This window comes from Epinephelus fuscoguttatus, linkage group LG22 (genome assembly GCF_011397635.1).
Source record: "Epinephelus fuscoguttatus linkage group LG22, E.fuscoguttatus.final_Chr_v1".
Lineage (NCBI taxonomy): Eukaryota > Metazoa > Chordata > Actinopteri > Perciformes > Serranidae > Epinephelus > Epinephelus fuscoguttatus.
In genome coordinates this window covers 30,279,221-30,307,042 of record NC_064773.1, presented here as the reverse complement: position 1 = coordinate 30,307,042, position 27,822 = coordinate 30,279,221, and the positions used below count along the sequence as shown (strand labels likewise).

At 40.5% G+C, this 27,822-nt stretch overlaps 3 protein-coding genes across 3 annotated transcripts; 2 read left to right on the top strand and 1 right to left on the bottom strand.

Annotated features, from left to right (window-relative positions):
• Positions 1–191: 191 nt before the first annotated feature.
• dnajc2 (DnaJ (Hsp40) homolog, subfamily C, member 2) lies at positions 192–11,843 on the top strand. Its single transcript, XM_049567376.1, has 16 exons — positions 192–394; positions 2,146–2,336; positions 2,876–2,951; positions 5,021–5,119; positions 5,221–5,443; positions 5,593–5,658; positions 5,755–5,846; positions 6,029–6,150; positions 7,938–8,087; positions 8,212–8,300; positions 8,483–8,552; positions 8,681–8,862; positions 9,235–9,335; positions 10,303–10,413; positions 11,384–11,544; positions 11,705–11,843. The coding sequence occupies exons 1-16, from the start codon at positions 340–342 to the stop codon at positions 11,771–11,773; spliced, it is 1,857 nt and encodes a 618-aa protein (XP_049423333.1). The 5' UTR covers positions 192–339; the 3' UTR covers positions 11,774–11,843.
• pmpcb (peptidase, mitochondrial processing subunit beta) lies at positions 11,790–22,034 on the bottom strand. The gene is made up of 13 exons (XM_049567377.1): positions 21,894–22,034; positions 21,435–21,572; positions 19,275–19,361; positions 18,811–18,940; positions 16,819–17,017; positions 16,595–16,674; positions 16,246–16,358; positions 15,524–15,667; positions 13,921–14,081; positions 13,694–13,779; positions 13,508–13,596; positions 12,961–13,036; positions 11,790–12,006 (listed from the first exon to the last, which is right to left on the bottom strand). Exons 1-13 carry the CDS (start codon positions 21,975–21,977, stop codon positions 11,942–11,944), a joined length of 1,452 nt encoding a protein of 483 aa, XP_049423334.1. The 5' UTR covers positions 21,978–22,034; the 3' UTR covers positions 11,790–11,941.
• Positions 22,035–22,130: 96 nt separating this feature from the next.
• Positions 22,131–25,565, top strand: phax (phosphorylated adaptor for RNA export). The gene is made up of 2 exons (XM_049567379.1): positions 22,131–23,715; positions 23,885–25,565. Exon 2 carries the CDS (start codon positions 23,892–23,894, stop codon positions 25,101–25,103), a length of 1,212 nt encoding a protein of 403 aa, XP_049423336.1. The 5' UTR covers positions 22,131–23,715; positions 23,885–23,891; the 3' UTR covers positions 25,104–25,565.
• Positions 25,566–27,822: the final 2,257 nt, after the last annotated feature.

Sequence of the window (27,822 nt, the reverse complement as noted above, 5' to 3'; positions counted from 1 at the left end):
ATAAAAAAATATTTTGCCAGATAAACAATACTCATATAATAAAAAGTCTTAACCATAAACATTTGTTTAAGTTGATACACTTCTAATTAATATCAGGGGGTTTTCAGCGAAAAGGCGCTGCTTCACGATACGCTTTTTGCGGAACTGCAATAGTGAGGAACCATAGTCACAACACGGAGGCGTTAACAGCGTGACAGCGCAGCTCGTTTTTGGTCGGCACTTGGACAGGGAGGCCCATGTGGTGTGTTAATGAGCGGGCCACAAAAAACTTCAGCACTTGAGAAAGCTTTCACTTGATAATTTCGGCACCCGAATGTTCGTGTAGCCCAATCTTCTAAGATGTTGTTAGAAGCGCTGGACGGCGACGAGACGGTTGTCTTTGCAGCCGCTGCCGGTAAGCAGTGAAGGCGGCTACAGGAATGTAGCTAGCTAAGCTACCAATGTTATATATCTGAAGACTGTTGCTATACTGGTTAGCACGCAGCTAAAAAGCAGACAGTAAGGACTTAGCTAAATTGTCAGCTAATAGAGAGATTGTAAGAGTCCCTTTATTGTTATTAACTTGTGTTGTTTATCGGTTTATTCCAAGGGTTTAATTTTCTGTGTTTCATAATGTAACCGAGCTGCTGCCCACTCAGGGGAGCACTTGGCATTAGCTGAACACTTGCTACTTGGCAGCTCTTGATATTTAACACACTTTCACTTGTTTAACATTTCGCCTACTTTTATGTGTCTGCATGTCAGCCATTAACTACCGGTCTGTTACATAATGTCTGGACACCTGTTGTTGTACCTTCAGATAGTCTCACCTGACACCATTTTCAGTGAGGACAAAAATAACTGTAGTTTTTCCTTTATAAGGAAGAATTAAACGTTCAACTCCACAGTGACACTTTACAGTGTAAATTCAGCAAGGTGCTTTTACTTGGAAATGGAGATACAATCATATTTTCTGAAAATATAGTACATATTGGTTTTATATTTCAACTGTGAAATGTCTCACTCAATACGTATCTCAGTCTCAATTCTTTAAATGACAAAATTAAAGGGATAGATTTTTCCTCTTACCTGTAGTGCTATTTACCAGTCTAGATTGTTTTGGTGTGAGTTGCAGAGTGTTGGAGATATCAGCCATAGAGATGTCTGCCCTCTTTTCAGTATAATGGAACTAAATGTGACTCTGCTTGTGCCGCTCGGAGTGCCAAGAAAATACATTTGAAAAACTCTACACCAGTGTCTCTTTCCAGAAATCACGACTCAGTTACTCAAGATAATCTAAGACCTTGCTGTGAACAGTTTCATGTAGGAACTATTTTCTTTCTACTAAGCCACACCCACCAACCGTGTCACGGTGCAGAAGGAAGCGTGCATCTGCCCATGGAGGCTCATGCTTGTGACAACGCGAGCTGTAAACATTAGCTATGTTTCCATCCAAAAGTGATTCGAATCATTGGGAAATGCGCATTAAAACAAATACGAATCCTGTGTGTTTCCATGAAATGTACGGACTTTGGTGAAAACTACGAACTCGCGCAAGTTTTCCGCAGAACCAGAAACAAAACAAGTCTCGTATTCTTCTTCTACGTTTTCTGGCGGTTGGCAACCAGCTTGTAAATGCATTACTGCCTTCCTGACCCGGAGTGTGGATATCACCATGGAGAGAGGTGCGCTGCGATGTCAGACTTAATTCAAACATAACTGTTTCCATCCCCCGTTTTGCGAATCAATATTTTTTCAAATCAACCAAAACCCGGCTAAAGCAAGCGTATTTTAGTTTGTGCGAATCAGGGGATTTTTATTCGAATTTTGGCGTTTCCATCATAATTTTCCGATGCGATACTTCTAGACGCGCATCTAAACAGGCTGATGGAAACATGGCTATTGATGGTGTCCTCCTTGGCTGAGATGTGACATCAGCTAGCTCATTGGTGCTAAGTTAACTAGCAGTAGATGCAAGCTTCCTTCTGAATGGGGATACAGTTAGTGGGTGTAGTTCAATAAATAGCACTACATGAAGAGGAAAAATATATGTTTTTGATTTTGGGGGGAACTGTCTTTTTAAGGGATCCTTATGTATTTATCTAAAAAACAGTCCCATATTAATATCAGAATTGCAGAACTTCTCACCTCTCTGTCTCCTCTCAGCATCTGTGCAGATCCAGGTTGAGCCTGTAGGTCGATGGTTTGAGGCCTACGTGAAGAGGAGGAACAGGAATCCATCTGCCTCCTTCCAGGAGCTGGAGGAGGAAGAGGAGTCCTCAGAGGAGTCAGAGGATGAGGAGTTTCAGCTGGAGGAGTACCCGATGCTCCGAACACTTGACCCCAAAGACTGGAAGGTATCAGATCAGAATATTATCTTAGACTGTAAGCTGTTTGGATGCCTGCATGTAGAGCTGACATGATTAATCAATTTGGTGATTGACAGAAAATTTATCAACTGTTATAATTTATTTGTTTATCACTTAAGTCATTTTTTAAAAACAAAAATAGCGCCATTCTGTGGTTCCAGCTTCTCAAATGTGAGGATTTTGTTAGTGGGTTCTGAACTGATGGTTGGATTGAAGGCATCTGAAGGGGACACAGTCGGCTCTGGGAGACTGTGGTGGATATTTCTTGCTATTTCCTGACATTCTATAGACCAAAAAATTTAAATAATAAATCATGAAAATAATCATTAGTTGCAGCCCAAAAGTCTTGTACCACTTTTTTGTGATATTTATTCAGTATATGTATTTCTTGAGCTGGACACATATGTTCGCAGTAGTTGAAGTAATCCTTCATATTTAGTAGAGTTTATTTAAAGACTTCTAAAAATCTAATATATGGTTGTGAACATCAGCTTGTTATTTGAACTCTTTACTTATTTGTTTGTCAGAATCAAGATCACTATGCTGTCCTCGGGCTCCCACACTTGAGATACAAAGCCACACAGAAACAGATCAAAGCCGCCCGTGAGTATATTTCTTCCTCCTGCTCTTAAAGGGTTAGTTCTGATTTTTTTTCAAGGGAAAAGGGGGAAAAGTCTTTTTCTTTGTTCTCAGTCTCCAGTTGTTTTAATTATGATGGATTAATTTATTAAAATGCTTTACAGGTGATCTGTAGTTTATGTTCATGGTTTATCCTCCATTTGACATGAATTCTCCTGTAAATCAGCATCATATCAGTTTGACCTGTCCCCTCAACTACACAGGCTGAATAAACAGTGCTTGAGTATAAGGTTAATATTTTCAGAGGAAAAAAAAATACAAGACAACAGCTTTCATTAAGGCTCAGTCAGATACAGTCAGGGCTTCACATCTGATGTTATTTTAAGAGTCCTCACATCCCACTGACCACAAGTCTCTGTGTTGCTAAATACTTCAATGATTAAACCATCCAATATTAATATAGTACAGTAGACACTGTGTTGTTTATGATGAATGTAGGCCTATTTAGTCTCTGGTGACTAAACTTCACCATCAGTCACACAACATGTTTTCTGTTCACACAATAAACCTTCAAATCAGACAAATACAATCTTAATCTCTAAAAATTCACACAAATGAGTAGTTTATCTAAAACATCATATCGTTGAGTCGACATCTGAACCAATCAGCTGTTAGATCAGGTGAGAGCCACGCGGTGCAGTCTGTGGAGAGCAACTGCAGCTCCTGACTCTAAAAACTGCGGCCGCCTCGCTCTCGCGGTTTTATCGCCGTCCACTTTTGTACTACGTAAGAGCAAGTCGGGATGAAGTCGGACATGGTCCAGTTATATAATAATAATCTTTATTGATAAAGAAAACAGAGTCACAAAGTGCTTTACATGTCAATAGTTAAAGTAGAGAAGACATGAAATTAACAACTTTTAAAAGACCTCATAGTTTAAATTAACTCAAAACTCAAGTAAAATGAGGAAAGACTCTCCGATAAAACTGTTTTTAGAAGGGACTTAAAAGAGATCACTGACTCGGCCGACCTGATTTCCTCGGGCAGATTGTTTCAGAGCCTCGGGGCCCTGACAGCAAACACTCTGTCCCCTCTAGTTTTCAGCTAGACCTCTGGAACAGACAAAAGACCTCTGCCTGAGGACCTCAAAGTGCGTTCTGGTGTGTCAGGTACTAAGAGATCAGTGATATTAAGCTGGGAGAGACCATGAAGAGAAGCCAGTGTGAAGAGGCTAAAATTGGAGTGATGTTATCACATATCTTGGTTCTGGTTAAAATCCTGGCAGCTGAATTTTGTTCAGTCTGGAGTCGAATAATAGATCTTTGATTCAGGCAAGACACAAGGCTGTTGCAGTAAAACAGGCGTGAGGAGATGAAGGCGTGTAAAAGTGTCTGTGTTTTTTAAAAATGAAACTGGGTAGTATTTTAGAAATATTTCTAAGATGATGAAAACATGATTGCACAAGCTTTGTGACACGCTGCTTAAAACTTTCCTACTACTTATATACTAGGTTTTGATCTTGTTTTTTTTTTTATGTTTAATGAATCATAGAGAACATATTTTAAATATTTTGAAAATCCAAAATTATTCAACTTCAAAGCATGTTGTGTAAAATTACATGCGATTTTTTTTTTTTTTTTTTCCTTTTTCCCCCCAGCACTGTCAAATACCAATTACAAAATACTTCAAAGTAATTAAAATGCATATTTCAAAAACATGTAATGAAAATACTGCCTTTCTCCAATACTGTTTTTCATGGAGGCTCCATACATGAAGTCAAGGTAATGCCATTATGTACTCTGAGAATCTCAGGTTGACTTTGATGAAAAGAAATTGCTCAAATAATAGAAGTCACTCCCATCTAGATTTTTTTTTTTACAGCTAGTTTGATGCTCATTTCCAGATTTCTATATTTATTTTGGTATTTAGTTCTTTCCTTTTATCAGCCTATAAAAATCCACTATCGGTCTACCTCTAATAAGAACTCTTACAACCCCATTTAAAAAAAAAACATGAACTATTCCTCTATGATTCATTTCTCTAGTTGGTGGAAATGACTTGTTGTGATCACGCTCTCTGCCGTTTCTCGACAGACAAATTGATTGTGTTGAAGCACCATCCTGACAAGAGGAAAGCTGCAGGAGAGCAGATTGTAGAGGGAGACAACGACTACTTCACCTGTATAACTAAAGGTATATAACACTGTCTCGTATTCATATCAGCAGTAACGTGTTATTGCTGGAGGGCCCTGAACTGACTGTCACCGTTTCCTCTGTCACCGTTCGGACCTCAGCTATAGAAATCCTGTCTGACCCTGTGAAGAGGAGAGCCTTCGACAGTGTCGATCCAACCTTTGACAACACCGTGCCTTCAAAGAGCGAAGGCAAAGAAAACTTTACAGAGGTGTTTGCTCCAGTTTTCGAGAGAAACGCCAGATGGTCTACCAAAAAGCACGTGCCCAAACTTGGAACCATGGACTCCTCTTTTGAGGAAGTCGATAATTTTTACTCTTTTTGGTAAGTGGGGGAGTTTTTTTGCTGCTCCCTAGTGAGAAATGAATTTGATTAGAAGAATTTGAGTGATCATTTGGTGTCAGAACAGAAAAAAAACATTTAGCAAAGTAGAGAAGAAAGTGTTTTAATGTGTATGTCACTCACCGTTAAAGGTACAACTTTGATTCGTGGAGGGAATTCTCATACCTGGACGAAGAGGAAAAAGAAAAGGCTGAATGGTAAGCTAGTGTGTGTGACAGCAGTCCATTGTACTGAAACACATTTCAGATCCACTGCTGTAACTTCAGTATCTGACTGACATGTTTGTGTCGCAGCCGAGATGAGAGGAGATGGATTGAAAAGCAGAATCGAGCTTCCAGAGCTCAGAGGAAGAAGGAGGAGATGAACAGAATACGAACACTAGTTGGTACAGTCTCTCAGAGCCAGCACACACTGCCATTAGAAATATCATAAAGATACATTAGGCTGTTAAATATGTAGAAATAAAAACAATGTTCATTTTATGAAACAGTCTATAATATGGTACATGGTCCAGGAACCCCCTGCTGAATATCAGTGAGACTGATGCGTTGTATTGCCTCACTGCAGATACTGCCTACAGCTGTGACCCTAGAATAAAGAAATTCAAAGAAGAAGAAAAAGCCAGGAAGGAGTCAGAGAAGAAGGCCAAAGCTGAAGCCAAGAAGAGAGAGCAGGAGGAGAAGGAGCGAGTAAGTCTCATTTACAGTCATTCTAAACACAACATCATGACCATTCTCTATGTCTGTGGTGGGTAACTCAGTAAGCACCATCTTTACCTTTCAATCTGATGGTGACAAAATAAAATTTTAAAAGTCTCCAAATTCAAAGGCTCTTGCTGTGGTCATGGCATATGGACGGTGCTGTTGTTGGCATCTGTCAACTAAGACACACTGTAGCGTGAGAAGTATATAATTTCATTTAAAAAAAAAGGTTTAATAATTTCCTGAAACTGTAGTTATTAGCAAACGTTACCCAAACAGGAGGAAGTAGTTTATTTGTTGGGGACTATTTTCAGCGGCGGATTCGTCCACATTTGGTGTTCTACTGAGTATTTGGGGCAGCAGGACGGTTTATGTGGGACTGAGTCAAATAAATTACAGTGTGTGTCATTGTAATGAAGGAACATGTCACCAAGTGCAACAGTGTGGTTCAGTTTTTAATAATTTTTGGAACAAAGGAGCTGTATGGCACAGAGGAAAAAGAAAGGCTGTGGACACACGCCATAGACTGTGTATAAACATGGACAAGACGTCTCCACTTACTGTACGTTCACACCAGAAGCTTCCAAAGAGGTAAAGTCTGTCATGGACGCCCAAGAAGCATGATTGTCAAAAATATTTGTGGCAGCTTTGGTCGCTCTAGTCGCTTAACACGTGAATCATTGAATGTTCGATCGTGCTTGTCAATTTAAAGGAGCCGCAAAGCGGACTGCTGGCTTGAAAGCAGCGTAGTTGCTGTTGTCCAGTCAAAAAGCTCATAGTTGGCCTACAGAAAGTTATGTTTGGTCAATGAAACCAGAAAACGTATGTCATCCCATTCAAACCAAGCAAGGGAGACTTGCATGCTACGTCCCAACATTAGCCTACTGTTCTCTCCTCTGTTACTAACATTACACACTTTAAAACTCACCAGACCAACCAACTACCTCTGCGACGCGGAGCCTCATTCTTTTTATTTTGGTCTCTGTAACCGAACAGCGACACATTATAAAGGACTGAGTAGGTAGAACGCAAGTAATAAACTTCTCGATATCCACTGTGGGAACAAGTGTGCTGTAGGATCCAAAGTTACATGGCTTGTTCTCTGGGACCCGCTTAATCGAAGCACGTCAGCATTCCGACTGGTTGCCACTGAACTGCGTCAGAGCTCATTACCATAATGTTAAACGAGTTTTAACTCTCCCCCGGACCCACTCTGGTCGCTTTGGCTGACGAACAGGTCGCCCAAGTCGCAGTGCTCTCATTGAAAATGAATGACTTCCACTCTGGTCGCTGTTGGTGTGAACGTATACTCATATTGTAAAACAGTTGAGCCAGAATATCTAGGATAGTGCCACTGCCATCTGTGCAGTAGTGGGGAGGGTGGAGCCGCGGTAAAGAGGTCAAAACGTCTAGGCCACGCCCCTTTTGGGAATGAAAAGCCGAAGATCCTCTTGATGTCACTGCAATGTGATGTGTGTTGTGAACTTGTGTGTGTAAAAGTGTAGTAAATACATTCCCTGTTGATCTGGTTCTAACTGTGATATACCTGACAGGCTGTAAGTAATGTAAAAGTGTCTGAAGAGCATACAAATGGAGATACCTCAAGGTAGCCGATATAATATTTCACCCTGTATGATCTTTTTTGGACATGTAGCTAATAGAAATACACCTAAAAAGAATAGGTCAGAGGTGAGATTATGGTGACTTCAGTTTGCTTTTGAAATGATGTCGTCAGTTCGGCAAAAACTCAGCAGCCAGTCTCCTGTGTTTTGCAGGCCCGGCAGGCTGAGCTGGAGGCAGCTCGTTTGGCGAGGGAGAAAGAGGAAGAGGAGGCCAAGCAGGCAGCCCAGCAGGCCAAGAAAGAGAAGGAGATCCAGAAGAAGGCCATCAAGAAGGAGAGGCAGAAACTCAGGACTACCTGCAAGGTTCATCTTCATCCAAGCTCTTTGATAGTCTCAAACCTCAAGTACCTCTGACACTTGAGAGCTGCATCAGTAATAGAGCTTTTATCAGTGTTTTTCTGTCTCCACGTCTTTCCTCACTCCTCAGAACTGGAATTACTTTGCTGACAATGAAGCTGACAGCGTGAAAATGATGGAGGAAGTGGAGAAGCTCTGTGATCGTCTGGAGCTGACGAGGTACAGTCAACTACAGGATCGTTGTTTGGATGAATTTTAATGCTCTTGGGCACATTAAATCTAAGATGATCCTAGTCCTGTTGTCATTATATAAACTGAGATCATCCCTGCCTTACAATGCTCTCAGGAAACAGCCCTGAGGAGATGTGTAATAGTGTTTTATGGTGCTTGTGTGTTTCCAGTCTGCAGTCCCTGAATGAGGTCCTGGCATCAGGATCAAAAGAGGACAGCAAGGCAGCCGTGGAGAAGCAGGTAAAAAGGCACTTTTGTTTTTAAAGATTTTTTTGTGGCATTTCGGAGGAGATAGACGGCAGAGACCACCAGGAGAATGCGTGTCAGTCGATGATGTCCTACAAACATGTTGGTGTCCCTCCCCTCAGGTGCAGGAGGTGAACGCCCAGCTGCAGAGGGAGAAGGAGGCCGAGGTCCAGATGAGGCAGGCGGCTCGCAGTGCTGAGCAGGCCAGCGGAGGAGGAGGAGCAGGGGGGAAGGGCTGGAACGAGGAGGACCTCCAGCTGCTCATCAAAGCTGTCAACCTGTTCCCTGCTGGGACCAACGCCAGGTACACACTCACACTGTGTTTGCTAAAGCAGCTTCAGTGTTCAGGCGCAGTATTTGGACAGGTAAACATGTTTACAAATATGTACCTACATGCTTGTTAAGAAATTAGAAGTGCTTGGTTTGGTTAAAATGGATCTCTCCGCTAATTCAAATGTCAGCCCTGTGATAGTCTGGCGACCTGTCCAGGGTGTGCCCCGCCTCTCGCCCAATGTCAGCTGGGATAGGCTCCAGCCCCCCCACGACCCTTAATAGGATAAGCAGTTATGGATAATGAATGAATTAATCTTTAATATGCAGCCCTGCTTTGCAGTGTGTTTGGCAGTTAGATATTAAAAGAAGAAGTCAAATGTAATTGGTTTTTTTTTTCGTCCAGATGGGAAGTTATTGCCAACTATATGAACCTCCACTCCACCAGTGGCATGAAGAGGACGGCCAAAGACGTCATCAACAAAGCCAAGAATCTACAACGGCTAGGTGAGCTCATATATGAAGAAAATATGATTTGCATAACCTGCTGCAAACTAGCTTCAACACCTTTTAGCATTACTGCTTCTGTTCCCTTAAGGTGTGCAACAGTCATGTTCAAATGAACAGTATTTCCATGAACAGATTCTGTATGCGTGTGCAGTCTGTAGGCAACAGGGAAAGATTTTGGTGTCGGAAGTGATCTGGTTTCCATTTGTAGTCTGAGTAGTACTGACCAATCACGTTTAAACAGCAGATAAACAGTCTGTAGAGAGGTGAAGAGGTGAAACACATCAGCCGTTGTCTGACAACCATTCAGCTTTAAATTAGCTTTTTAAAAACATGACATTCATATGCAGATATGTGTTTATAGAGATTAACTGAAATTACTGGTGCACAGAAGAGGAAGTCTTGGTCTGGATATCCACTGCTGACTCCGGTACAGCCCAAACTATTGGCTCTCACCTCCAGAGCAGAAGCTTCATTGTCATCAGACAGTGGCTGATGGATTTCAGGACTGAAATCAAACTAGATTAAGTTATTTTAAATACACTACTGCTAGTTGACTTGTGGGTTGGCTATTTAATGGCATGCAGAACAAAGTGCAAGTTCTCTTGTGCTGAGCTTCACTTATTAGTTGATAAAACAGTTCATGTATGTCTGAACTGCAGTGAGTGTCCCCCAATCCTGCAAGTCAACAGAAAACTGGGTGACAGGCTGAATTCTAAAATGCCAGAGAGTTCTTTCATTTTCTGAACATGTTGGGGTACAATACACAAGTCTCTGCTCGGAATAGATAAAGCTGACCCAATATTGCAGACTGTTTTTTTTTTTACCTGGAAAACCACATTATATACATTATCATTATTATATTAACTTTTAATTTTGATCAGAATACTATTTGCCATGCTGTTTTGGATGATTTTAATTAGCTAAAATGTTCATCAGTTGTGTTGTATGAATGTCATCTCCACAGATCCAGTTCAGAAGGATGAGATCAACAGAAAAGCCTTTGAAAAGTTCAAGAAGGAACATGGTTCTGTAGCGCCCACCATCGACAATGCTGTGCCCTCAGAGAGATTTGATGGTGAGTGTGTCTGTACAGCTGCTGGATGTCTCTGAAACGGTATGAAAATATGCTCCAGGCTAAAAACACACCAGTTCAGTGAGTCAAGACAGGTAACTCTTCAGTGCTGTGTTCTCATTGACATTCACAGTATATTCATTTTTTTTGCCCTTATTCCAAAAAAGGCAATATTCCTACTAAGCTATTTACAACGCTAATGAAAGTCAACATTCCACTAATACTTGCATTTACATGCAGCCACGCATACATCAACTGACATGCATTAACATGTCCTTCATCATGTCAGTATATGGAAATGTGGAACAGCTGGAGCTGCTCTGCCATTTTGCCTCTTTGCATCAATATAGGACTTTTTCAGAGTTTTCCGCCAATGGTTGACTGACTGTGTGCACATAGCATCCCTCATTCCCTCTACCACCTTTCTGAAAAGGTTGGTATCATGATATTTGCGCATACCCAAAAACATGTTGACATCCAAGTCTTTCATAATAATGTTTCAAAGTAGATGTTTCTCCTTCTGACCAGAAATGTGGGCTTTCCTCTTGGCCATGCATCGCTACACCAGCCGTGAAAACTGTTCATTTGTGTACAGCGTTTCCATGACAACGCACAGAGCTGGCCGTTAACATACGTAAAGAGGCTGTGTGTTGTAAACTGCTGTTAAAAACCCCAACTAAGAAGCAAAGAATGCTTTTAAAAGCCAAATAATACCAGCATATCCCACGTCTTACTGTAAGATGCTTATAATGGCGGAATAAAGGTGTCACTCTGTCAGTGATGCAGTGGCTTTTTACTTATGCCCTCATCAAGTTGGTCCTGGAATATAGGTGTGCATGTGAACGTAGTCACTGTGAATAGTTAATTTGTTCGCTCTACAAACAGTTGCTTAAGGAATTCATATTGAGGAAATGTTTAAGACAAATATTCTGTGTAAAAGTGCCATTTTGAGCCTCTGTGTCTCGTCCCTCAGCCACTGGTGGTGAAGGTAACGCCGCCTCCTGGACCACCGAGGAGCAGAAGCTTCTGGAACAAGCCCTGAAGACCTATCCAGTGAGCACACCTGAGCGGTGGGAGAAGATCGCTGCTGCCGTCCCTGGACGAAGCAAGAAAGATTGTATGAAGAGGTACAAGGTAAGATGAGCGCCTGTCGCGGAATTCTCTAATATTTTGTCCACTACATTTACACTAACGAGGGCAGACTAAATATTAGAATCATCTGTTGGTGCAGTGCATTTAAACCACCTTAAAACATCAAAGCTGCTCTGACTCATTTCCTCTGTTTCTCTGACAGGAACTGGTGGAGATGGTTAAAGCCAAGAAAGCTGCACAGGAACAAGTTGCAAGCAAGAGTAAAAAATGACAAGAGCCACAAAGAATAGTATCTGTGTTATTTTAACATTATTGTGTTGGTCTTTATTTTATAATAAAAATTAAAGGAGGAAAAAATACTACAGAAGATACTTAAATACTGTGTGTGTGTTTGTATGCTGTACAGCTGACGGGTAACTTGTCCCCAGAGCCGGTCTGCTCAGGTTCTCATCCAGAACATTCCACTGCGGATCTGGTTGTAGTCTGGCAGCCGTTCAATTGGACCTGAGAGAAAAACAGGTTGTTTTTAATGTCATCACAACTGTACTGCACTGCTTGTAAAGGAAAACTACAGGTAATCACAATGTGGGGTTTATTCCTGTCGCTGTTAACATTGTTTATGCTGGTTATAATAACACTGTACTCATTGTGATCATGTTTCTTGCTGAATATGTTTGTGTTCCCAAATTTCAGCAATTACTTTGGGTAGTACAATGTTATTATGGTCAAAGGCCCACCTAAAAAAATCAGAATCAGCTCAAGTGTACACTGTATTTAGAATTTCACAGCTTTACCTCTCTTCGAAGCCACCAGACTCCTTCCACAAAAACAGTAATTTTACCACGTAGAACACGGAAGCTGCTCGTGTACTACTGCCTCGATCAGATAGTTCATGTTACTTTGTGATTTTGGTAAAGCCACGCTTTATAACAGTTTAAGGCACACTACAACACACACACAAACTAACCGACCACGGTAGTAGTGGACAAGCAGCTCCTGTGTTCTGCAATGTAAAATTACTTCGTTAAAGTCGTCTGGTGGCTTGAAGAGGGCACACGTAACAACAGTGTCATGATGGAAAAGGCTGTCTGATGGAAAGGTAAAGCTGTAAAAATATCCTCAATATAGTGTGCAGTTAAACTAATATTAATAACTTGTAGGTGTCTAAAATATGTTTTGCTGCTGCCCCCATCCGCAGCAGTACACTGCTCAGTTGATGTGGTGGTACTCCTGCCTGCTTCTCCAAACTGGGGGCAAGCCAACCGCCATCTACTGTAGGTAGTACACTGACTTTTGATACATACCTCATACAAGCCCACTTCAAAAAATTCGGACCTTCCCTTTAAACTGCTCAGGGACAATGAGCCACTACATATTTGTCAGGTCTGCCTACTACAGAGTGTATAAGTTGTACTAATGCATGTTACTCTAAACCCATTAGGGAAAAAAACTACATACCAACTGCTGCGATGGCAGGAGCCTTGTTGTAGATATATTTGGTACACACGTCCTTAATGGTTGTAGCATCTATAGCCTGTTGAGGAGCAGAAAAAAAACTGAGTGTAATGGTTTCTTAAAGTCATTAGGGTGGTGGTACAAGGCCTAAACAGTGACCATCATTCTGAGCTATTAACAATGACATCAGCTAAGGAGAGAAAGGCGAGCTGATTTATCAGAGGCAGATTATTTTAGAATCTCTTAATGGGAAGGTTGAAGTTGTTTTTAATGTCTCCAGGTGCAGCACAAAGGACATCAATACATATTCAACACCTTCCAGTTTCATTTCTGAAATGTTTTGTCAGATTATTAGCCTCCACAGTAATTCATCAGTCTGTCAGAGGAACAATACCTGAGATCAGGAGTTAAACATCAGCCTTTAATGATTATAATTTGAAAAAGTGACAAAACATGCCACAGCTGACTGCTTGAACTCCACTGAAAGCTTTGTAATGAGATGGAATTGAGGGAACCTCTTAATGGATGAGATTTGACTGTACCCACTCACATCAATTCTGGCCTCCAGCTCATGCAGAGGGATCCTGCGACTGTAACACAGCATCTGTCTGCCGATGTCCTCACAGATCGGGGTGGATCCTGGACACAGCAGATAAACAAGCTGATGTCAGTTAAAGGAAAGTGCTACATTATGTTTCTCTGATCACCAGTGCAGCTGGATGTGATGCGGCCTCACCGTCGAGGTGCAGGAGCATGTTGGTCTTGAGCAGATTTTTGGCCCGTGCCACCTCGCTCTCCGTCACACTCGTGCAAAGAGACATCCTAACAAGGAACAAGACTCATCATCACACCAGGAGCTGTTATGATCTCAGGTTTTATATTTAGACTTGTTGGCAGACAGCAGCTACACAAACTCAGCATTTGACCATTTCTACAGTATATCTGATCTGTTGGTGGACTCACCATTCCATCTGAGTGAAGTGCATCATGTCGCTGATGGTGCCGGGCTCACACACCATGTAGAGCCCCCACAGGCCCGTGTCTGTGTAGCAGGTGTTGAAGGACTGGAAGCTGTGGCACAGGTTCCCCTGACAGGCCATCTGAGCCAGTTTACTGGACAGATTCTGGGTTCACAAACGAAATGATCCAACAGGGACGATTATATGATGTGTTTCACTTCATTAATACATACAGACCCCTTGTATGTGTCTGTTTATAAATACACTACTAGAAATATTCCTCACTTTCCCATTATAGAGAACAAACTGCATATTTCTGTGTGGCAGGACTGTCCACCAGGTTGGAAGGAGTCCACACCATAATACCAACAGCTTGACAGGATATACGTAAATCAAAATGATTTTTAGGAATTGTTTTTCATAGTTTCATAGCAAAAAAAATAAAAGTGGGATCTTGACTTAAAAAGCTTGCTTCTTCAGACTGCAAACACATTTTATCATCAGACAAACAGTTTTCCATTTTGTTATCAAAGGAACTATTATACTTTGATTGTGACGCATCAAGTGGTCGACACATTTTTCTCACAATCAGTTTTTGTCAAATAAAAAAAAAATTATGGTTTCTAAAAACAAACCTTTTTATATGAAAGGTCCAATGTGTAGGATTTAGGGGAATACACTGGCAGAAACTGAATGAAATAAGTATGTTTTCTTTAGTGTATGAACACCTGAAATTAAGAATTGTGTTTTTGTTGCCTTAGAATGAGCTGTATGAGCCAGGTCTGTTTGTTTTGGAGAGGAAGAGACCTCTGTGGATAATTCGGCTCACAGTTAATAATTTCTAGATCAGAAATAAGGTGAGCACACATTAAGTTATCAGAGAAAATAGCTGATCATCACACAGTAGCCGGAGCTGGGCTCACAGGGTATCTGTGATGTGCCAAACAGTGTGAGAGACACACTGATATGTAATGTGAAAGTGCTTTACTCAGTGTTTTTACCGGTTTAAATCACCAGCTCTGTTTGTTTTGGAGAGGAGGAGACTAATGCGCATCATTCGGCTCCCTGTAAAAACCTCCTGAACAGTTAACACTGAAGGAATTCTGACCACTAAATCCCCCTAAATCTTACACACTGACTGGACCTTTAAGATCAGAAAACTATACATCCCTCTGTGTGATCATAACAATACAGTCAATTTAAAAGGCAACTCAAGTGTTGCTGACCAAATGTCCCCGTTAAAGGGTTTTTTTTGGGGAGTTTTTCCTTATCCGCTGTGAGGGTCATAAGGACAGAGGGATGTCGTATGCTGTAAAGCCCTGTGAGGCAAATTGTGATTTGTGATATTGGGCTTTATAAATAAAATTGATTGATTGATTGATTGATTGATTGATGTCTGTGTTTATGTATGGCTGACAGAATTCTAACATTTGACATGTCTACTATTGCTGTAAAAACTAAAGCCCCACGTCCTCGGACATTTGTACAATTCAATAAATTCTGATAAACGTGACATCAGTTATGGTTGTCTCGTGCTGCTTGGTGTAAGAAATCCAAACTGAAGCAAACGAGTTGAGTCAACTAGACTGAGACGTTTCTGTACTCACCACACCACCACCAAACGAGCGGTCCCAGTTCCCAATAAGTGTGTTAGCCACCATGAGGGGGATGGTGTCGGGGTGTGACCATCCAACCGCCTCCACTGCAATGGCGATATGAGCAAGAGGCATCTTGTCGTCACGCACACGGTGCTGAAAAGACATAATTTTTCCACCATCACTAAGGCTGAGCTATTCTTACCTGTTTTCTTTCAAATAAACAGTTGATCATAAATTATCTTTTTTTGATAGGTGACAGTGATAATAAACATTAAAATTTTATTAATAAGGCACTTTTAAGATCAAAAACGGGGGTTTAGGATTAAAACTACAGGTGGTAACTGACAACTGCGTAAGAGACTCCTCAGCTCTGATTGGTTGTTTTCGTTAATGTGCAGTGGATTATTGCAAATGCCATTAGGAGCACTACAAGGAGGAATATTATTTTCTCACAGATTATCTGTCTCATGTACTACTGTCAGGATGTAGTGACAGTTTTAGCAAATGTGAGTTATTTTTATTTTATTTATTTAAAAAGTCACCAACTACAGCTTTAAAATGATTGTGTATCTCTGCTAGTGCTATCCGATAAAGGAATATAATGTCTCCAAATAATCAGAATAATATGATGACAAAAAACATGTACTGTAGGACGATTTAATGAAAAACTTAAATAAGTTAAAAAACTACAACTCAATAATAATGTATTAGTCTGAAGATGTCCACCTTACCTCACTTCCTGTGAAGTGGCACGGAGGAAGTGCTGGGGCTTCACCTTTATATCTGCCAGGAAGTTTCCCAAAATGATACTTGGCCAAATCAATGAGCTCATCCTGTGAAACTCCTGATTAGAAACACATCACAGAATAGAAGGTCAGAAGATCTGAACAACCTCAAACTCATATTTTACTTTGGTATGAATTCATGACTTTGGTGGAAGGCTGGTGCAGAATCAACAGCCGTGTCAACTTACTTTAATTAGTACCTAAAAACTCATTATTGTTTCACCATTCCCAAAAAACATTTTAAAACATATCAGCCTGTATCAGCCACACAGGTGTGGAGATGAAGAGCTCTGACCTCCAGCAGCAGCCAGCACTATCCTGGGGCCTTTGTAGTGAGTAGTGATGTACTCCACCAGGTCTCCTCTGTTGATCGTCCTGCAATCACACACAGCTGACTGACTAGCAGGAAAGAAACATGTCCAGGACAACATTTCTACAGCAAGCAGAACCACGTGAAACCGATACACACACTCTGTAGATCAGAGCAGCTGTGCATCTGAACTGAATGTTGGCTCTTACTTGATGTTCTCTGTGGGGCCCAGGATGGTCCTGCCCAGAGCTGTGGACTGGTACGCAGTAGCATGAAGGTAATCAAACACGACTTCCTGCAGATTGGTCTCTACTTCCTGCATCTCTCTGAGGATCACCCCTCGCTCCCTCTCGATCTCTGCCTCACCCAGTGTGCTGTTCTGGATGATGTCAGCCAGGATCTCCACAGCTTGGGACAAAGACAACAGGAAACAACATTTTATGAATGAAACAATGATTTCTTGTCATTAAATATGTTAGTCTGGGCCATCGGTGGCTTAGTGGATGGAGCAGGTGCCCCATGTACAAGGCTGTTGCCGCAGGGGCCCGGGTTCGACTCCAGCCTGTGGCCATAGCCTGCATGTCAATCCCCCTCTCTCTCTCTCCCTTCACACTTGTCTGTCCTGTTGATTAAAGGCTAAAATGCCCAAAAAAACAAAAACTTTAAAAAAAATAATAATAAAATTAAATATGTTAGTCTGTGATCAGGGTTCCCACACGTTTTTGCCAATGAATTATAAAAACTTTTCCTTAACTACTTAATATTTTACTCCATTTAAGTAGTTTAAAAATGGTAGGTCTATAAAGCGATACAGCCATACACTGTTAAACCTGCACTTCCCATGCATTTGCAGATTAGCACACTGATAGTACTTGCTAATTTTACTGGCCAAAACACCAGACTGACACATACAGGTACGACACAAAATGTCAGGGCAGTGCCCCCTTTTTTTGTGGTGGGATGTCAAGACAATTTGACGTGTGTTTGGATATATTTTTGGAGTTTAAATGATTTTATTTCTTGTGAAAGACAAGTTTAATAATTGTTCATTACAATGTCTGTTACATTAGTGTGTGAGTATCTGCTCTGCTGTCCCTTTAGTTGTTAACCCATCCAAGTGGATCAATGACCCAAAACAATGGTAAGATATTGATTATCTGGACATCTGTAAATGTTAAGATATTCGGATTATGATACCTGGTGATTCAATAAAATATGTATATTTGATTTTTATTTAGTGCTTTATCATGCTGACTGTGAATATTCAATATCTTATGAGCCTCAAATCTCAGTGTGAGAGCCTCTGTTAACCTGCTGAACAACGGCTTTTCAGCATTTTTCTAGTTTTCCTCTGGATGTGACAGCATATTATTTCCCCTAAAGGAGTCACGACCTTGGCGATGATGTGACGTCAGTCTGGTCTATGTGTGTCATGTGATACCAGTGACATTTCAAAGGTCTCACAGCTCAGCACTAGATTTTTAATTGGTAAGACAAGGAATGCATTTCACATAATGCTGGACAAGTTTGGGGATTTTATGAACACCCTTTAAACAACGGCCAAAACAATGTTTATTCAAAACTTTTCCATCCCAAACCATTTCCAGGCCTGGAAGTAAGATTTTCAAATTTCATAACTCTTCCAGTTAGTATATTGTTTGTGCGATAATTTATTATTTGGTTTACTAACATCATCAACCTCAGTCTGTGATTTCCTACATTTCCCAGATTGCCTTTTGATGACTCCCATTTGATATGTCTGAATTTGCTGTACTGTGACTTATTCTTTTGTCATGTAATCACTTTTTTAAATAACCTTTAAATACTCAGCTCTCAAATAAATTAATTGACTCTACAGCCATGACTGCAGACATGTTATGATTCCTCCATGACCTACAGACATGTTGTCTACTGAAAGTCTAACATGTCAACATTGAGGCTTTGTTGCAATCTGCTCAATTAAAGGAACTTTCACAGAGTACAAATTGGTCTCTCTGCCTCACCTATGATGGAATTCTCTCTTACAAATAGTTGAACATCTGTGTATGGTGACACCAGGAAGAAGCCCTGCCACTGTGATCATATAATCTGATATGCAATAAAATGTATGCTTCGATCATCCCCACCACTTTAATCATCCTGATGGTTATTACCACGTCACTGTGACCTTAATCTCACTGTAACATTCAGCTGCACTGTACCTCGTGGAAGATCTTTAGAGAAAGCCTTGGCGTAATAAACTGTTTGCTCTCTGGATGTGTAGGCGTTCAGGTGAGCCCCCATGTTCTCGATCTCTAACTCCAAATCCAACTGGGAGCGTTTCCTGGTGCCCTGTCACACACACACACACACACACACACACACACACACACACACACACACACACACACACACACACACACACAGGTGAACCAACCTTAGGATTTGTTTTGCATTACTGAAGACGAGACATGTACCATATTGTTTCTTTTTTTGAGCCATAAACATTACATTTATTAGTTTTGCATTATGTTACTCTAAACATTGTGTCTATGTTACTAACATGTTGTTATTATCTAAAGTAAACTGTCTTCATGATAGCTGCAGATGTGCAAATAAAGAGTGGAAGGTAAACCAGTGAGTCCAGTTAGCAGGAGTAAAATCTGCTGCACTGAAATCCTCTCACCTTAAATGCCATATGTTCCAGGAAATGTGCTGTGCCATTATTTCTCTCGTTCTCATAGCGACTGCCTGCATCAATCCAGAGGCCCACCTAAAAGAAGTCATAATGAATATCCACAGATTAATATCCACACACTCTCTGCTGCTACAACTTCAGACAAATACCTGCAGTGAGGCCACCTTCTGTATTTATGAAGCTAAACTCTTATTTAGGCACTGGGATAAAACCTGGAAAAGTACAATCTTAATTTGGAGGACATCTTCTTGACACACACCTACTGTCTGAGGACAGATTACATCACATGTCTCATGACACACAAATACACACACACACACACACACACACACACACACACACACACACGCCCCTCTGTAAATAGACTTGTAGCTCTGAGGTTGTCCATGCTACAACTTCTGTTCTGACTCCCTCTGACAATGTTTCATGTTCACTGTGATGCACACAATGAAACAAACAGCTGAATACAACTGAGCTCTTTTCTTCTCTAATAAATGAATTATTTTATATTCCGGACACTTGCAAATCGACATAAATTACTTTAATTACACTTCACTTTTTGAAAAACTGCATTGGCAAAGAGTCCAACAGTTGAAGAACATCATTTCTCAGCACACAATTGCAGGAATTTAGGGATTTCATCAGCTATAAGCCACAATATAATCAAAGATTCAGAGAATCTGCAGAAATCTCTGCAGCCAATATTGAATGGCCGTGACCTTCAATCCCTCAGGCTGCACTGCATTAGAAAGCAACATTACTGTATACAGGATATTGCTACATGGGCTCAGCAACACTTTGGAAAACCATTGTCAGTGAACACAGTTTGTCATTGAATCTACAAATGAAAGTCAAGACTCTACCATGCAAAGTGAAAGCCAGATATCAACAACATCCAGAAACACTGCCCGCTTCTCTGGACCTGAGCTCATCTGAGATGGACTGACACAAAGTGAAAGAGTGTGCTGTGGTCTGACGAGTCTGCATTTCAAATTGTTTTTGGATATCATGGATGTCACTGTCAAAACTTCAACAGTAGGGGCCTCAGTTCCCAAACATTTACTGAGTGTTGTTATAATAAGGTAATGTAACAAGTGGTAAACATGCCCCCGTCCCAACTTTTTTAGAACGTGTGGCAGGTATTAAATTCAGAATGAGTGCATATTTACAAAAAACAAATGGAAAAAAAAAAACACCAATAAGTTTATCTGTTTAAATTGTATTACCTTTGTACTGCATTCAATTAAATACACATCAGAAAGGATTCGCAAATCAATGCATTCTATTTTTATATACAACTTACACAGTGCCCAAACTTTTTTTTGGAACTGGGGCTGTACACAGGTGACTGATTGAGGAAGAATCACCAACTGGAAATCCAGTTATTTCTTACCACTTCTTAAAAGGTACTAACAATACTATCCTATAGATTGTAGTTTGTCTGTATGATGAGGCTTAGTTGCACTCAAGCCCTGAGTCAAGTCCCAAGTCAAGACTGACAAGTCTGGAGTGAAGTCTCAAGTCCTAAACTTAAAGTTTAAAGTCTAAACAAGTCATAATGTCCTGTTCACCCAACGTAATGCCATTTTAACAACATAGTAATAATATATGAATTACAAAAATCTTGAATGCTTTTTAAAATTTTTATTTATTTCCTAAACAAGTTTGTTAGAACAAGCACAACTGAACTTATTCTTAAAAAAGTAGTGCAGACATTGTGCCATCATCGCATACAGCTCTGTTAACCAGCACTACAGCAGAATGACATTTGTATGTTTCTATTTTGTCAAGTTGTATATTGTTAAAGTCGTAAAACAGTAAATAAAATACTTTGAAATGGTAAACAACATTGCCAACCTTAACATTCTTTTTAATATTTGGGCCTGGGGGAAGGTATCAAGTATTTTCAAATCAAAAGACTCAAGTCCAAGTCAAGTTAAAATTGTTAACTTTGTGATTTCACACTGACATGAGTCCAAGTCAGCATACAGAACTTGCAGAACTGTAATCTGACTTATACAAGTTCACAGCGCTACTGTATATAAAGTAACTGGACCCAAGTGAACACTGTGTGTGTGTGTGTGCGAGAGAGAAAGAGAGAGAAAGAGAGAAAGAGAGAGAGAGAGAGAGAGAGAGATTTTAACCTACTGTGCAGGTGGTAAGCCCAGAGTCCTCAGAGGCCACCCGGAGTCCATTCTCTAAAGTGGTCACCTTGGTCTCAGGAACATTTAGAGCCACCTGGTGAGCAGCCTGAGTAGCTAAGAGCCTGTGAGGTCCAGCTGTGAGCTGCAGGTGGAGGACACACAGGAATTAACAGCCGGTCATGATGATACTGCAAATTTAGGACAGTGACGTAAGCTGCTACCAGCCGCCTGTTAGCGACAATTCCCCGTCATTGTACTGTATTACACAAACCAAAAGTCAGATTTACTTTTAGAAATTATCTCACAATAACCGCGCACGTCGCAGCTGTAAGCTAGCGGTAACTGTTAGCAAACACTGAGACTGACAGGACGTGTCGCGGTGTTTGTCCTTGGTTAGACGGTTTTCTGATAACTGTCGATGGCGTTTTGTATTGAAACACTACTGTAAACACAATTTTCTTACCCTGCTTAAAGAATTTGTCTTCAGTATGTGTCTTTGAAGGAGATATCGCCCGGCAGACGTGAGGCGCTGTAGGGACGTCGCCATATTGTTTATCCGTCACGTTGCGCATGTGTCGTTTCACTGACGCAATCTTACGCTACATCCGCCGGGGTGACAACATGATTTTATTAAGAGAATAAAAGCCAGAACACTAAATAAGTCCTAAAAAAAAAGTCATAATATAAACAAGTTATAATGGCAAAGAAGAAACATAAAATAAAGGTGGATGAAAAAAAATCTAAGTGGGTATATTTACATTTAATCGATGGGTAGTGGATGTAAACTTTGCTCATTTAACTAATTGTATTCTCATTTACTACTTTTATCCTCACTTTTACTTTACAGTTAATTTCTAAATTAGTTGATATTTAAATCTAAAAAGCAACTGTGCAGTAAAATGTTCCACATTTCTATAATGTATTGATTAAATTCATAATCAGTCTTAGGGACTGTTCCTTACTTCAAATGTGGGATGTGAAACGGGAGTCATATAAAAAAAAATTTAAGCACTGAGGACGGACTTGTGGTGTTTTTTTTGTTTGTTTGTTTGTTTTTTAATTCTGGGAGATACAACTTTAAGTGGTTGTATTTTGTATTCATTCTAAATACATTTTGAACCCCAAAAACCCACCGGTGGGTTTGAAAGGATTTTTTTTTTTTTTTTTTTTTAAATGTCACCATGATTACACCAGCCAGAAACTGTAAAAATACAAAATTCTCGTCAGATTTTCAAATTTTCGATGGTCCTTTAACAGATCATGTGGGATGAATGCTTTCATGAGGAAACATAACCATACCTACAGTAAGTTTAAATATTGATATTTCATCAAAATCCCTTTATTCCACATACCTGCTAACTGTTTGCACTAACCACATCCAGTAAGAAACATTAGATGCTGTGCTCGTGCATGCATGGCAATAGTGGAAAAAACATATATATGTGTCTCCAGAATACATATACTCCAGAATTTTGTTTTCAGCATTTGTATTTTAAAAACATTAAATCAATTCAAACATCAAAGGGTAAATTTTTTAAAAATCTCAGAGCAGCCACCATGCTAAGTTACTGATGTTACTCCAGCCACTGCTGCCACCCTTGTTTATTTGCGGTTTATTTGGGAAAACAATTATATTGCTAATGCCAGCTACATACTCTAAGAGAATTTGCATTTTGCTTTAGCAACGACCTGTTTGTTTTAATGATATCTGTCGCTCCCTCCATACTGTTTGCTTGTTGCATTGGCTCCAATATCTACTTTTGACATGAATATAAAAAATATAAGTTTTTTTTTTATGGTGGAGGCAAGGTCAAGCATTTTCCACCGGTCATTAGGGAGGCTCAAGGAAAAATATTTGTTGCTCTGGGGAGGGTCAAGATAGAAAACAATAACAAAGTCACACCACAGCCACACCCTCCTCTTGTTACCTACTAAAAGTCCCTTACATGTACTTGAATATGTATTTGCAACTTTTTTTGATGATATTAAATATACTTTCGTTTGTATGCTTTGTTGGTGTTTATGCATGCTCAGTATTATTACGTGAACAAAGTCTTTATTTCTAAGTCAACATTCACGTTTATTCTGAAAGGGTCTGACAATGGGACGGCGGAAGTGTGGCTTTAGCCTAGCGCGAATTTTCTTCTATTTTCTTCAGAGATCTCAAGTTTAACTATTGATTGATAGCCTACTCATTTTAGTTCACAGTGAGTGGAAGAGCCAAATAAAGCAAAGATACATTTCATGCAGAGCAGAGAGTCAGCTGCCGTGTCAGATATTTGAAGGTATTTCTGTTTTAAACTCAGTTGTTTGATTAACACCTGCCGTGTTTCATATTAAGTTCTGTATATAGCTAGCTGCTAATGTTAGCTGTTATAGCTAATTCGTAGCCTTAACTTTAGCTGATGCGTTGAAACAGCAGTCAACAGCCTTTATCTGTGGTGTGGCTTCCAGGCAAGAAATGGCGCATGACGGAGATCTAATGGACGGTGATCTGGAAGATGGAGAGATCTCCGGGTCTAACTCGGATACTGAAATGGGAACCGCCGCCGCAGCACCAGCTCGACCCCAGGTTCCTCCAGCGTTTAGCGGCCAGTCCTTCCAGAACAGAGCCGCTGCCCAGCATCCAGCCACCGCCTACCGCAGCACCAGTAGGACGGTGGAGTCCAGTGACAGTGACCTGGACTCTTCGGACGAGGAGGCGGCTGTTTGGCGCCGGAAACGCCAGAAAGTATCCAGTGCTCCCCAGCCGCCTGCCTGTACCGCCCGGCCAGAGCCGACCCGCATGCCCGTCCCCGGCGCCCTGGGAGGCCGCAAAGTGAACAACATTTGGGGCTCTGTGGTCCAGGAGCAGTGTCAGGATGCCGTAGCTGCAGAGCTGGGCATATTCGGTATGGAAGGTGAAGTTAGCATGTCCAGCAGAAATGTGGAGACTTATAACTTTGTCCTGGCCCGTAAGATGATGGAGAAGGAGAGGGAGATGGAGAAAGAGTCGAATGAAGGAGAGGTGAGCATGCTGGACGCCCAGCTGGAGGAGTACATGAGGGGGAGGGGAGGAGGTGATGCAAAGAGGAAGAGGCCAGCTAAAGAGAGACTAGGCCCCAGGGCTGAGATGGACATTAAGGGTCGGTATGAGATCACAGAGGACGACCCTGAGGATAAGGTGACGGATGAAATCGCACACAGGCTGCAAGAGCCTAAAAAAGACCTGATAGAGCGCGTTGTTAATGTCATTGGTAAGAAAAAAGCCATAGAGCTGCTCGGAGAGACTGCAACACTGGAGGAAAGTGGTGGTGTGTACACCATGGACGGCAGCAGGCGACGGACACCTGGTGGGGTGTATCTCAACCTGCTGAAGAACACACCCAGCATCAGTAAGTCCCAGATCAAGAAGATATTCATTGAGGAACATCAGAAGGAGTGCAAGAATAAGAAGGCCGCCCAGAAGAGGAGGCGGCACATGGTGGCCAAGAAGATGAAGCAGGCCATCGGCACGCTGAACCTGCAGGAGCACGATGATGTCTCCAGAGAGACTTTCGCCAGTGATACCAATGAGGCCTTGGAGTCATTGGAGGAGGCTGCAGAACAGGAAGAGGAGGGTCAGGAGGAAGCTGCTGTGGGCACTGAGGAGACACCAGTGGTCTACAATGCTGTAGACCTGGAGGTCTTCTAAGGGTTGTCTGAACTCTGGGAGATTTAAACAGGGACATTTAAGATTAAAGTCAAACGCAACACTGAAAGCACTGTACAAGCACTGTCTCTGCTGAGTACAGAATCTCACCTGAGTGTCCTTTTTTTTTTTTTTTACCTTAGTAATAAAAGGAGAGATTTTGTTAACAGAAATATGGGTTTTGTTTGGTACAGCGTGTATTTGTAAACACAATTAAACCTTCTGCAAGTTAGTGTGATTTGTGATAAAAATGTTGTTTTCCTTTAAATCAAATTCTTGATGATCAAAAACTCACCTAAGTTGTTGAGATGTATTGGAGTAAGTGAAGCACTCTTGTTGATTTTGAAATATAGTAACTTTCTTTGTTGTAATTTCCATCTGGAAATAATGAGGTCTTGATATATTAAATTAATTTCTGTGATTGTGGAATATAAATAAAGGTGACTCGGGTAAAATTACTTCAAACAGGAATTTGATTGCTCACTTTTTTTTTAATGCTGCTCACTGTAAGACAACTAAATTTAAGGCTAATAATTATAATTGTGATAGAGGTTCAGTCCCTGATATTTGAGTTTTCAGCAGGTCAGGATGGTTGAGCTGATTATCAGAGAGAATTATTTTTTTTTGTACATTAAAGCTACAGTTGGTAACTTTAATAAAAAATAACTTTTTTCATATTTGCTGAAACTGTGACTATATTCACACAGCATTAAATGACCAAGATAACCCGTATACTCCTGCCTACTCTACTGCCTTCTAGCATTTCTAATGGCCTTACCAATCAGAGCCAAGTGAATCATGACAATCACTGCTTGTGAACTATACTCAAACTGTCCAATATGAATCAAGATTGTGTAACTGCATTGCCTATTTCTCAACTCAAATGTTTTCAAGAACATATTTTAGTGTACTGTTTAGCTGTAACATGAGAAAGTTTGTGACCCAGCCACCATGTTGGATACAGTTAAACTGAATACCAAGTACCGCCTACCAGCTGGACCAACTGTCTCATTTAACAGCTAAACAGTACACTAAACTATGTCCCTGAAAACATTTGAGGTTAGAAATAGGCAATGCAGTTACACAATCTTGATTGATATTTGATCAGTGCTGCCTAGTTTGACAGTTTGACCACAGTTCACAGAGTGATTCAGAGCTGCTTTAAAGACTTCTCAGCTCTGGCTGCTAGTTGCTGACCGCACCACAGTCTGACTCTAGTAAACGCTATTAGAGACAGTAGAAAGAGAAGGAGGGGCATAATTTTTTTCCACAGACTATCTGTCTCATGCACTTCTTTCAGAATACAGTGACAGTTTCAGCAAATATGACAAAAAGTTATTTTCATAAAAGTTAACTGCAGCTTTAAAGAGCTACACAAACTGTAAACTTCAAGACAAAGCAGTTAAGACAGCCATTGTAGTGAAGAGGTTTGTCCACTAGATGGCGGAAAGACACTATTTCCCATAAGGACTATCTATATACCCAATGTTTAGGTGAAGTATTGATCCCATACAAGGAAATGAGAGGATACCATTTAAGAAGTAGTTTAATAATTTATGTCAGATATATACCAGGAGAAGCATGTGCTATAGGCAATGTACTTTTATTATCAAAAAATACACTGACTCTGGAATTAAGCCAAGTAAGAAAGGTAAATAAACTAAGAAAAAGAGCACTTAAAGTGGGATTGGGTAATGGAATTAAGTGTCTATAGATAACAACACTTGCATTTGGATTGCACTTGAATGAGTATGCTATCCACTTTGATTGACTTAAAATAGACAGCAGCATGATATAACATCACTGGCAGCAAGTAGTGTACTGATAATGCAAAAGATTCCACACACAGTGTCTTGGTTATTCTGCGTAAAGCACACACCAAAGAAATAGTCCCTATGAATACTTAGTGGATTACCAAGAGTAACTGGGATATGGGTTGTGGAGAGATTTTTGTTTGTTTTTAAATTTATTGCATTTACTAGACACAACATGTGGGTGGCAGCAAAGGTCTGATTATGGTGGTGGCAGCAGCACATGGCTGTGGTGACCTTTGATAAAGAGTCAAATATGGGATGAATGTTTTGTCCTCAGCAGCCTTTTGGAATATGTATCCAGTGTACCTGAATGAAAAGCACAAAAATAGCCCATACGCCATTTTTATATCAGAAAAATTATCCATAACACCTTTGTTTACAGGCTGTTACTTCCCAATAACGTCTTGACGATGTAACTATGTAATTTAGTACTAATTTTAGGTAGAATTTAGATTTAGAATTTCTAAATTATGTGAATGTTATTTTAGTCAGTTGACTTAGTTGTGCTGAGTTCATGAGCCAATTTAAAGCAAGGCAAATATTTATTTATCAGTTATTCATTACTGGTAACTTTATTCCTCATATATGTTGAATTGTTTGCTTGCCTGTAGACATATTGTACACTGACCAAAAGACTCTACAGTAAGTTAGAGTAGCTGAGGATTTACTTGGAATCAGATAATTGGAATGCTACCAACTGAACACTGTCTACATTTTACATCTAAATAGTGGGAAACTACATGATTCTTTCTATCAAACATCCTGGTAAATTTTTAGGAATTTACGGACATGTAAAATCAAGTTATTAATGAAATGAAAAAGGAGACATTATTTAAAGATGCATCAACTGATTTTTGGGAACATGTATAGCTGCAGCCACATTTTGTTTGGAGGCTACACAACACTCC